The following is a 12,902-nucleotide window of genomic DNA, read 5'->3' on the forward strand; positions in this document are numbered from 1 at the left end:
ATTTCATGCTCAAGGAGGTAGAACAGAACTACCCACTTGTTAAGTGACTTCCTTCCAAAGAGTGCAGTATGAAAAGGGGGAATAAAGAATAACTTTACAGCGGAAAAACCTGATAAAACACGACCTCGGCCAGGTGATCAAGGTCAACATCAACAGTGATGAGTCATGTTGATAGTATGTACATATGTTGATGTGATGTGATGAGAGGGGACTTGACTTTGTGGTCTTCCTCCCCAAAACCCATAACCCCAGTCTAACCAGGAGAAAAACATCAGGCAAATTCTAGTTGAAGGCTGTTCTACAAAATACCTGACCAATACTCCTCAAAACTGTCCAGGTCTTCAAAAATGAGGGACATCTAAGCCAAAAGGAGCCTACGGAGACACGACAACTAAATATAATGTGGTATCCTGGGTGGGATCCAGGAATAGAAAAAGAACATTAGAGAAAAACACTAAGGAAATCTGAACAAAGTATGAGCTTTAGCTAATAATAACGAACCAATATTGATTTGTTAATCGTAACACATATACCATACAAACATAAGATGTCAATAATAGGGGAAGCTTGGTGAGGGGCATATGGGAACTCTCTACACTATCTTTGTAATTTTTCTGTAAATCTAAAACTATTCTCAAATAAGAAGTTTATTTTTAAAAAAATTGAAGACAAACTTAAGTGGCTCAAGAGAGACCTGCTAGATTGGACCGTGCAAAATTGCCAACATTCGACCATTTCAGAACTACAAAATCAACAATTTCCTAAGGAAATGTGCAGACAGTGTGTGCAGACTAGCTGACCTTTCCACGTTCTAGTGGAATTGGTAAAAGGAGAGTCGTACCCAGACACATTTTGGCAAAAGTTTTGAAATACAAACATAAAGGGGAAAACCTGCAAGTATCTAGGCCAGAAAAAAACAAATTTCCCACAAAGATGTAAAAACCAGGCCACCCGACGCCTCTGCAGCATTCGATCCCAGAGACAATGGAGCCGCTGGGAGACATGATGTACCATCCAGTGCCCTTCCTGAAGTTAATCCTTGAAGTCCTCATCAGCCGGCCGAGAGCAACGGTGAATTTCATAGCTGAGGTCATGACGGAAACGGCTGAGCAGGGACCACAGGAACCCGTGGAAAGAGAGCTCAGTCTAAATAATTGTTATAAAAGTGTATATAGATGCAAAAATTCATTTTGAAAGCAAATGTACATACACATATAATGCAAAAATAGACACTGCAATAACAATAATTAAGATATAAAAATCCAACCCTATTATCAGAGCCAAAGAAGTGAGTGAGTTAAAAAAAATGGGTGCTAACCTCCTGGTCTTAAGTAGAGGAGGAACTCAGCAGAGACCATTTTGCTCCTGAGTTTCGTAATTAGAAAAATATCAGCTAGAGAAGGCTTTGGATATCTTAGTGATAAATATACTGTAATGCAAACAGAACCTGAAGCTTCTGAAACACAGAAGATAAAAGCATAGAAAATCTAGTCCACATATCAAAAACCATAAAGTGTAAACTATAATTGCAGACCAAATACAGTCACGCACCGCGTAATGACTTACTGGTCAAGAACGGACCGCATGTACAACAGTGGTCCCATGAGATTAGCACCATAGAGCCTAGGTGTGTAGTAGGCTGTACCATCTAGGTGTGTGTAAGTACACTCTGTGATGTTCACACAACAACAACATCACCTAACACTGCATCTCTTAGAACATATCCTGTTGTTAAGCGACATGTGACTGTATAGTCATTCTGACCATAAATTCAAATGGTCAAACTCCCTATTAAAAAGCAAAGACTTTCAGATTGTGTTTTGAAGAGCTAACTATAGCTATTTACAACAGACAATGTGACACACAAAGGTCAAAGTTCAAAGGTTGGGCAAAGGTAGACCAAGAAAACCAAACTGAAGCAAGAATCCCAGGGTTCATATTTGACCAAAGAGACTTCAAGGTACAGGCATTAAACGAGATTAAAGAGAGTCATTTTCTACAGATAAGGGTACAATTCACCATGAGAATAATACACTCATGGGCCATTGTTGCTCTAAATTACATCTCACTGAAATATATAAAGAAAACCCTGTTAAAATGCAAAGGAGAATTGACAGAAACACAACAATATTGGGAGCCATAACATCTCTCTCTCTCAGTCTTGGACAGATCACCCAGGAGAAAATAAGCAAGAACACAGAGGAACTGAATAATGAAATTTATCAGGCTGATTTAGCAGATATCTATCAAAGTTTGTCTAAAGAGAGTCAGGAAGTAAAACCATCTCTGTGTGATGAAGACCCCAGGCCTTTAAACTTGTTCTGGGCCTATTCCGAACAGGGGCCTTTAACCTTAAGTGTCGCCAGGCTGCGCTGGGAGGCCACCCCACACAGGGGCCGCCCCAGATATTTCCGTGGTGTCCTCACTGAAGCACTGGGCCCTTTGGGGAGAGCTCCAGGCTTCACACATCCCCTCTGTTCACTTCAGTTGCTTTATCTGCCTTCCCTGGAGCAGACCTCAACCCATCATTCAGGATTCAGATTCCATGAAAATCTCCCTATTTTATAAATCAGCTGATTAGCAACCTTAATTCCATTTGCAACCTTAATTCCCCCTTGCCATGTCACACAGCACGTTCGCAGATTCCGGGGATTAGGACATGAACATCTTCGGGGGCCATTATTCTGCCTATCACAGGAAGACCACAAAGATAGGCCTTGAGGTTGACTGTTCCCCACTTTGCTCCGTGTGAGAGTCCTAGTGGGAATTCCCTCCCCCCCTCCACAGGACAGAAGCCCAGCGGGACTGCCTGAAATTGAGGTTCATACAAACACCCTGAGGGGACGCAAAGCTACAGAATAAACATGGTGCGTCTTCCCAGCAGGCCAGTTTTACTCAGAGACATAGGGAAAAAAGCCATTTTTTTAATCTTAAGATAAACATAGATATGTTATTGGAATGCTAAATATACGTGAATTTTCAAGATAAAATAATAAACTTTAAAGAAATGTTGTGCTTTGCCAGACTGTTCCTCTTCACTCTCTTCCTTAAGACTATATATCTCCTCGGGCCGGCCCTGTGGCTTGGTGGTTAAGTGCGCGCGCTGCGATGCTGGTGGCCCGGGTTCGGATCCCGGGTGCGCATCGAGGCACCACTTCTCCGTTCATCCTGAGGCCGAGTCCCGCATACAGCAACTAGAAGGATGTGCAGCTACGACATACAACTATCCACTGGAGCTTTGGGGGGAAAAAATAAAATAAATAAAATCTTTAAAAAAAAAAAAAAAAAAAAAAGACTATATATCTCCTGCTCCTCTGCCTTTGGGGACATTTCTGGTGAGGAAAAAGAAAAAGTCTAAGACAGACTAATTTTGGCTAAATAGAAGAGAATGCCCATTCTGGGTGTGGAATCAGTCTGTCAGAGGCAGGAGGGACTTTGGAAAACGTCTAGGCTTAGCGCTTTCGGGCTTACCCCAGGTCTTGTAGCCAGAGAGCAGGCGCAGGAGCAGGCCTGGGCCCCCGACTGCTTCCCCAGTGCCCACTGGCCCAGCTCAGGCCACCTCCCAGTCCACTGCCAGGCCAGCCTCTAATAGCTCAGTCCCCTTAGGGCCCGTAGCACTCAGCCCTTTCTGCAACATCCAACGCGGTTTCACTGGATTTTTCAGCAGCCAGTGGGGCAGGTAGAGTGGGACTGTGGGGCTGGGCCCCTGAGAAACCAAGGAGCGATTGAATGTGGGCCAAGCCTAGTGCACGGGTGGCGGGAGATGCCAGGTAACCCAGAGGTCAGTGTCAGGGTCGGCCTTGACCTTCTGGCAGGACCCCACACTCCTGCCACAGGGAAGGCAGGATGGGGTGGCCTTCTGCTTCCCTGCTCTTCTAAATGCGCACCAGCTACTTTAGTGCCTCAGCATTACATTTGCCGCTCATGTCCCTTCACTGCAAAGTCGACACGACCCCTCTCCGTGAGTTGCTGCAAACTGAGGGCTGAGCTCAGCAGTTCAGGCCCGTAGGGCTGGCTTTCTCAGCCTGGGAGGTAACATAGGGGGCAGCGGTGGAGCACTCGGGCTCTGGGGCAGACCCACCTGGGGTCGAGGCCAGTGCCACCACTTCCTACCTGTGTGAGCTGGCGTCTTAGGTTGAACTCCCTAGAGGCAGAGCTTGACATTCTCGTGAAAGTGATTTATTGAGAGTGCGGTCGGGAGGAGGGGAGAGAAGCAGGATAGGGCAAGAGGGCAGCTAGGCCAGAATGCCATCTGGGCTGGAGACGGGTTTAGCCTGGGCCCACGGGGTCTCTGGAGCACAGTCTGCACCTCAGAGCTAGTCTTGCCTACTAGCAAAGGGGGCTGGAGTTTCCTATGCGTGAGAGTCAGTCACTGCTGCTGCAGGGTGCGGGGCACGGCATGGCCTCTGAGGGCCAGGAAGCCCCTGTCAGTTCTCCAGAGAAGGGGGTGAGCTGTCAGCACCCCACCTACTGCACTGGGATGGGTGCGCCAGGCCCGAGAATGGGGTCCAGTAGGACCAGCGGCATCTGCCGCACCTGGGAAAGTCTCTTAATTCTTCAGGCCTCAGTTTGCTTATTAAACTTTCCAGAGTGGGCACAATAATAGCACCCACCTCCCAGGATGGGGCTGATTACCGCTTAGCACAACAGCTGGCAAGAGCTCAGGAATTGTCATTTATTTTGACTTTGCTACGATCCCCTGCAAACTGGAGGTTATACACCAGTTCTCTGAACTGGGTCATCCTTGTAAGTGTCACTTTGTGTGTGTGTGTGTGATTTCAGCTCCTTTAAAGGAGACACATGGGCTCTAGGCACCAGATGAGAGGGCTCAGGAAGGAGGAAGGAAACCCACCTGGTTCGGGGACCCCTGGGCCCCTCCCCAGAGACCGCAGTGGGTCCCCCGCCTCACGTGTCCTGCTTCTGTTGTGTGGGGTCTGGCTTTGGGCTAACCGCCCGTCTCCCGGCTCCCACTCCATGGCTGTTTCCTTCCATTTGTGCCCCTCCCTGTGGGCGTGGCCTCTTGAGTGTGAGTCTCAAGAGGGTCTCCGCTAGCGACCCAGCCAACCCAGCCGTCTGGGAAGCTGTCATTTGTCCTGCCTCAGCTCACCTACTTTCACTTGGGGCGGCCCCTGCAGAGCCGAGTAATGGAAGGGCATGGGATTTCTAAGACCCGCCCTCTGCCACGTTCCAGGATCTCTGTCACATCGCAGCCCCATTCTGTCACTGTCGTCCTCAGGGACGTTCATGTTCCCCCCACCACTCCTTAAACTGCCCCCAGGCCCTTTCAGCTGCAGAGGAGACCGTGCTTATGCCCCTGGTGGGAGGTGGGGGGCTTGGTCACAGAACATTCGGGGGCCACTGTCAACACAAAATTTCTCTGTCCACTCTCTGGACTTTCAGGAAAAGATACAAGTTATACAGCACTGAAAAGCGTGATTCTGGAACTTTTGTGAGAGCATGCCTGTGCTAAAAACTCTTAGGATTCCCCAAATCCAAAACCATTCCTCCACCCCTGGATCCTCCAATAACTGCTGCTCCAGAGGGAAGAGGCAGGTGCACCCATGCTTCTCACACTCTCGGGACAGCTCCGCAGGCCCCGGGTCGCACAGACCCCACTTTGAGACGCACCTCACACCCTTTATACTGCTCTCAAGGCCTCGCTAAGGAGAGTCCAGTCGCATCGCCTTTGTCCTCTCCCCTACCGTGGACTCCAGGCCCCAGGTGCGCTGGGTGGGGCTCGTCCTCTTCCCTCCCAGACTTCGCAGCATCCTGCCCCCTCTTACTCACCGTCTATAGTCAGCGGGGGTGTGAACAGCTCCCTGCATCGGGCACAGCCCAGCTCTGGATAGGATCTTTCTCCATGGCCCTCTGATGGTCGGGGGGCACTAAGGGGAGAGCGCTGGTTCTGGGTGCTGTGCAGTCTTGGGGAAAGCCTTTTCCTTCTCTGGGAAGGGGTTAACTAGATCAGTGATCCCTTGGGCCACATCCAATCCTGACAGTCTGGGAGCACAGAACCAAGTGGTCCATGCGACTTGATCGTCAAGGCAACAGATACTAAATGGTCCACAAGAGGTAGAACTGGTTACTTGTCTGTCAGCAGGTGGTCAGGTAGTCAGCCACGAGGATGTGGGTCTCTCGGTCCATTCAAGAAATGGACCTGGTGAACCCAATCAGTGCTAGGCCCTAGGATGGCAGGATATTAGCACAATGATGAAACCAGCCACTGAATAACCAGTGTGGGCCAGGCTTTGTGCTTGGCGCTTCCTACAGCATTCATTCACTTACTCATGCATTCAACACCTATTTATCAATGTATGTGTCGCGCCCTGTCCTCCTGAGCTGGGGACCAGAGATGAGTCAAGTTACCCTCACTTCAGTGGGGAAGAGAGACAAGTAAGTGGACTTCTGCCGTGATAGAGAGAAGCGCAGAGTGCTCTGGGCCTACAGAGGTGCAAATGGCCACCAAGCCTGATGGGACAGAGGTGGTTTCTCAGCGTAGGGGTGCCTGAGCTGAGGCATGAAGGGGGAGTAGCAGAGCGAGTCGGGTAGGAGGGAAGGGCATTCTGGATGGATGAGCTTGCAGGAAGAAAGAGGGGCTAGAGTGAAAAAATGAATGAATGAATGGCAGACCTGTTGTAAAGAGCTGCAGGTAGTTCATTCTCGCTGCCATGGAGGAGGAGTGAGAAATGTGATTAGAGAAGTGGGCAGGAGTCAGTAGGTAAAGAATCTGGAATGCTCTAAGGAGCTCAGAGCTTGATCTGTAAAACTCAGGGAGCTGTGGAAAAGTTTTATACAATCAGATTTGAATCTTGGAATGGTCCTTTGGTCTGCTCTCTGGAGACTGGGGTGGATGGGGCAGGAGTGAGGCAGGGATCCAGCTGGGAGGCTGTTGCGCGCTGAGTAGGGAATGATGGTGGCCGAACCTGGCGCAGTGGGGCTGGAGAGATGGGGATGATTCGGGAGCTAGTGAGCAGACAGAGCCAGCAGGTCCTGGTTATGGCTGGGAGGAAGGAGAGGAGTGAACCTTAAGATGACTCCCAAGCTTCCCACCCGGGTGAGTGGGAGGTTGGCGACACCATTCTAGAGATGACAATATAGCAGGACGAGGGATTCGTTGGCAAAGATGATGAATTCAGCTTGGGACATGTTGAGCTGGAGGGCCTGGGAGAATCCAAGTGGAGGTGCCCAGTAGGCAGCTGGAGAAAAGTCTGGGCTGGGGAGAGAGATGTGAGAGTCCACTGCACACAGAGGGAGTTGTGGCTGGTGTGTGAATGAGGTTACCCAGGGAGAGTGATGAGGGCACAGAGCTAAGGGTAGAACTGTGTGGAACAACAGCATTCAGTGATGGACAGAAAGATGAGGAGCCGATTTGGAGTCTGAGCAGCAGTGAGCAGGAGGTAGGAAGGACCCAGGGGAGAGTGACACCGAAGCCAATGGGTCAGTTTCATTATCATGAATCCTGCAACCACCCAGCGAGGTAGGTAGGATTATCCCAATTACAGAGATGAGGAAATTGAAGCTCCAGAAGATTAAGACCCAGGGTCACGCTGGGATTTCAAGGTCTCTCTGACTGCAAAATCCAATAAGCTGTTTCTACTGTACCAACTTTAGTAACACAGGACTTGGCACAAAGTAGATACTCAATAAATGTTTGCTGGATGGATGGATGGATGGATGGATGGATGGATGGATGGATATGGATAGATAAATACCATTAGCAGCAAGAAATGCTAAAAGATTTCAACAAACAAGCAGAAAGACCTGGAGGGTGCCTGGGAGCATGTCCACAGAACGGAAGCAGCCTGGAATTTTTATAGCATCGCAGACATGGTGATGACAAAGGCTTGCCTTCCTTCAACTGCTCTGTTAATGATCTCTTAAAGTCCTTTCAGAGCAAGTTGTTTTTTTTTCTTCTTTCCATTCTTGCTTGCAAACGAAGGATGATTTTAGAATCCAAGCCTTTTTTATTTTGCTAAAATACATGATGAGGAAAATGGCCTCCCAGTCAGCACTTTCCAATTTTGAAAGATGCTAAAAACTGATCCTTAAAGACACGTTTCTCTTCTTTATGCATCAAAGGGCTCTGAGCTTGTTGGGAGGGCGGTGTGACCAGCAGGAAGGTGGCACCACCTGCAAGGCTGAGCCTCACTGCAGACGGCAGGAAGTGACTGGGGCAGGGGACAGGCCTGCAGGCCAGGGCCCGGCTGGCCTCCTGGTGGCTGCCCAGCACTCCTTCCTTCAGCCTGTCCTCTGTGGGGTAGGGTCCAGCCTGGATCCCCATCCGTAGAAAGCCACCAAGGGCCCCTTACCATGACCCAGGAGGGAACCTCAGGCAGACGCTCAGTAAATGTTTGTTGAATGAATAAATGAATCACAGGAGCTGTTGTACAATATACACCTATTAACCACATTGAGATAATAAGATAATAAAGCACCTATAGAGCTTTTGAATATAGATTTTCCCTTGAAATAAAGATGGGCAGGAGAATGTTATAAAATACGAATACTTGCTAACACTTACTGGGCATTTACTATGTGCCAGGAGCTGAGTTAGGCACTTTGTGAGGATTATCTCATTTAGTCCTCCCAGCAATGCTGTAAGGTAGCTACTCCCATTATCCCCATTTTGCAGTTGAGGAAGTTGAGGCTAAATGGGAAAAGGAGCCACCTGAGGCCACCAGAGCTTGTTGGTGGAACTGAGATTTGAACAAAGCTCAAAACTCAAAGAGACTCTGAAACTTCTTAATTGGGAAGTTTTGTGGGCTTCGGGAAGGTAGAGAAGTCTAGAATACGGGGAGGGGGGGTTGTTGGCTGGGGTCTCCTTTCTGATGACAGCTCCTCTGGGGACCTTGGAAGCTCCCATCTCTCCTCTGGCCTCAGTTTCCCTGCGTGTAAGGTGAGGAGGAAGATTGGACACTGTCTCAGCGCCCTATTGTAGGGGAGCGGGGAGACGCCGAGGCCCCTTGGAGCTGTCCACTGTAGCCTCAGCCTGTGCACCCCTGTCCCAAGGCTTGCCCACAAGGCAGGGGGTGCCGACAGCGGGAGCTGAGGGAGAGCTGGCCCAGACGGGGCCGCAGAATCCAGGTGGCCCCCTGGTGGGTGGGGTTCCACCTTGCCTGCCCTGCTCAGACGGAGGTCTTGTCTGGGGAGCCCGGGGGCGCTGGAATGTTCTCCGCCCGCAGCCCCGAGCCCTCTGGGGTGTGCTGATCATCCACTCACCTTCACATCCGTGTCCTTCCGTCCACAGGGCAATGACGTGAGGATCATCCTCGGCCAGTTTGACCAGAATATGGCCGCGAAAGTGTTCTGTTGTGTAAGTAAAACTTCGGTCGTGTCACTGGTGTCTTCGGGAAGGTTCACGGAGTCTTTCTCGGCCTCGTCCTCACTGCCTGCTCTGTGATGGGGTCGGAGGACTGGAGTCGGGTTGTTGGAGCAGGAGTGTTGTTCTCACTGCCTTTTCCTCTTCTGAGGGAGAAAACCCCAGGCTCAGAGCAGTGCAGACTCTGGAGGATCCGGGACCTCGGTTTACCAAACCCGCCATCCAACCCGCAGTCTGAGCCCTGTCGGCTAATTCTAAGTCCCCTCGGCTCAGCCATGCTTAATGGGGGCCTGCTGTGTGAGCTGTGCAGAGAGAGACAGCAGGTACCGGGCGAGACCGGGTGCTCGGACCCCCGCTGCCTGTAAGCAGGCCTCAGTCTTAGGTGTGGAACAAGCTCTCAACTGTTCGATATCTATCTACCCTGCATCCTTAAGTTGTCTGCTGTGTGATAGGTGACAGAGTCCCTGTCTATACCTTGTCTCATTTAATCTTTTCCATAACCATGTGAAGCAATGATCATTATCCCATTTTACAGATGAGGAAATAGAGGCCCAGAGGGGAAGGGGCTTTCCAAGGGCCTTCAGCCAGTTTGTGGCAGAGCCGAGGTTCTATTCCTGTTCACCTGATTCCCAATCTCATCCTCTTCTCTCCACACGATGTTCTAACCTGAGTGTATGTAAGAGTTCTACCACAGGCTCTCAGTCTTTCCATTCTGGTGCCCCGGCTCCCCCTCCTGTGCCCCAGGTCAGGAGAAAAGTCAACAGAATGAGAGCCCAGTTACGTGAGTCGTTGCCTGCCCAAAAGCTCTTCCTCTTAGACTGAGCGTATTCTAGGTGGAGTCTTTAGTGATGGGCCATGGGCCTCTGTTCTCTTGGCCTTTTGTCAGTAACTTGGAGGACGAGGTTATAAAAAGCAGGCTTGTAGGAGTGTGGGAAGTTGTGAACTATGTTGGATGACAGAGCCCGGGTGCAAAGAACCTTAACAGCTGGAATGTCTGATTAAGTCCAAGAAGATTGAATGTAACGGTCCTGATATGAGGGTACATTAGAACACATCGAGCTGCCTGCATCCAGGGTGGCGGAGGCACAGCTGAGGAGTGCTGTGTGTTTAGAACAAAGCGACTCTGGGGCCTGGGTTGGCCTCAAGGTCACCAGGGGCCATCAGTGTGAGCACAGCCTCCAGGGAGCCGAGGTGACCTCAGGCTGCGTGTCCACACCCAGGGGTGGTCCCTCGGCTCCGTGGGAGAGATGCTGCCTGGGGTGCCCTGTGGGCTCCTGGTGCCCCCTTCCAGGAGGGATGCGGGAAGTGACCGGGAGAGGGGGCGGTGGCCGAGGCCGCTGGCACACAGGGGTAGTTCATCCTGAAGGCCCAGGAGCAAAGTGCCGCTGACCAGCTCTCCGTTTACGGGGGTGGGGGGGGAGCTAGGAGGCTGCACTTCAGGAGACGGTGGGTGGAGCTCGGAGCTCAGGGGGCGGTCCACTTGAGCTTGAACCCCCGCTCTGCTGCCTAGTAACTGAATTTGACCTTGTCGTTGGCCCTTTCTGAGCCTCAGTTTTCTCATCTGTCAGGTGGGGGTATTAATAACGCCTGACTTGTAGGATTGTGGTGGAGATTAGACGAGCAAACCGCTGCGCACAGTGCCTGATGGATAGTGGGCCTTCAGGACGTGTCGGCGTCTCTGCCTGTTTGCTGAGGTCAGGTCCCAGGTGTCTGAGGATGGGGTGGACCACCGCCGGGCTGGCGAGTCCACTAACTGAGGGGCTTCACAGGATTGTATTAAGCCTTCTGTGCATCAGTTAAGGGTAACAGGGGGTCTTTTCATACGAAAATCTAAGGAGGAACACGAGAACAATTGAGAAAATGGAGAAGACTGATTTAATACATTTTACTTCAAAACTCATAAAACCTTGCACGTTACCATCTAAGGTCCAGAAATGTCCCATTTAAAAAAGGAAAATAATGCTCCAAATTGGAGCATTTTCCTTTTTTTAGGGAAGAAGCTGGGTTTCACCCCCACACATCCCCAAGGCCTTGCAGTCAGCTGGCACATGGTGAGTAATAACTCCAGGAAAAATAAATTAATTTGGCACGGGGCACAGGCCATCTCCCACTTGCAGACAGACCTTGTGTTCTGATTGGAGCCAGACCGAGCCGAGGCGTGGCTGTGATGTCACTCTGTGCCGTGCGCTGTGGCTTTTCCACCCATAGTTTTTGCTGCAGAGCAGAAGGCATGGCTGTCTTCTTCTTGACCTGGAGCCCCGGGCTGCTTGCCTTCCACACGGCACGGAGCGCCGGCCCACCTTCCCCCACAACTTTCCTCTTGTTAGACTTGGGTATTTCGAGATGGGCCTTCTTGTAGAGTCTTCGCTGGCTGCGTTGTTCACTGAGGAGTGTAGGCAAGGAAGGAGTTCCGTTCTTCGGGCGGGCCTGGAAGCCCCTGAGGGGAGTCTGCTCAGTGTCAGCACGGTGTCAAGGCTCGGGCGAGTGCCGGAGGGAGGGCCGCTCAGAGCAGAGAGCCACAGAGAGCCTTCCTGCCCCGGGCGGGGCAGGGCGGGGCGGGGCGGGTGTCAGAGCGCAGACGGGTGGACGCGGCCGCGCCTCTGCCGTCCGAGTGCTGTGGCACCAACTTTGCAGCCTGTCACTGTGTTCTTGGGATTGGAACTGCCACCCAGCGGGAGAGCAGACCCCAGCAAATGCAGGGCCTGTTTATAGCCCTGTGGCAAAATGCTCCTCTTGACTCGAGCACAGTCTGAGCGTGGCTGGTTGCCTTTGTCTTCTCCTCCCTCCCCGGTGGTCTGTTCTAAATTCTCAAGCACTCTGGCTTGGGTTCTGGTTTTAGCTCTGCCAGCTGTGTGACCCCAGGCAGGTCACTTGACGTCTCTGGTCCCCAGCTGCCTCCCCTCTAAACTGGAAGCGATGATTCCTGCCCCATTTGCCTCATAGGGTTGTCGAGAGGCTTGAATGAGGCCACTGAAGGGAGACCATCATGCCAACTGTTAACTGCTTTACTGATTGGAGGGTTTATTGCTATTATTGTTGTGTAATACAAAAGGGAAGTGTCCTTCTTACATGGGGAAAGCAGAGGCAAAAGGAAACAATAAATAGAGGAAATTAGATTTTTTTTAAATGCGCATCATGCTTACCTGTGTGCAGCCGTACGAACCAGAGCTGTTCATGGGACTGAAGAAGAGGAGCCCAGAACGGCCTGCTGCCACATGGCGGGGCCCAGCAGTGGCAGGTCTGAGGCCACATCCCCACCGGAGGCAGAGAAAATGAACGCCAAGGGACCAAGTCAACGGGAAATGCGTGCATTCAGTCACTCCACAAGCATTTGTTGGGCGCCCTCTGTACATCAGGCCCTGGGCTGAGCACTGGGGACCCTGGGAGGAGCAGACGTGGTCCCCCACCTGCCAGGAACTCCCCATCTGGCAGAGGAGACAGGGAAGCCACCAGTGGCTACCTAGAGCTCACGTCCCGCCGTCTCAGTCCCCTGACCGTGGGATGCTGGGCGGAGGCCGGGGCTTCTCCGCTGTTGCTTTTGACGGTGGATGACGTGGGTCGACCTCCCGCGCAGGAGAGCCTT

The 12,902-nt window shown here is 51.3% G+C and overlaps 1 protein-coding gene across 1 annotated transcript in view; it reads left to right on the forward strand.

The window, feature by feature from the left end:
- Nucleotides 1–12,902, forward strand: part of GABBR2 (gamma-aminobutyric acid type B receptor subunit 2) — a 351,811-nt gene that overhangs the window by 183,076 nt on the left and 155,833 nt on the right. The window contains exon 5 of the mRNA XM_087419415.1: nt 9,248–9,313. Within this exon, the coding sequence (XP_087275541.1) occupies nt 9,248–9,313 (66 nt within the window). The remainder of the gene's footprint in view (nt 1–9,247; nt 9,314–12,902) is intronic.

Source organism: Ceratotherium simum, chromosome 29, assembly GCF_057802395.1.
Source record: "Ceratotherium simum simum isolate JZ-2026a chromosome 29, ASM5780239v1, whole genome shotgun sequence".
NCBI classification, from domain to species: domain Eukaryota; kingdom Metazoa; phylum Chordata; class Mammalia; order Perissodactyla; family Rhinocerotidae; genus Ceratotherium; species Ceratotherium simum.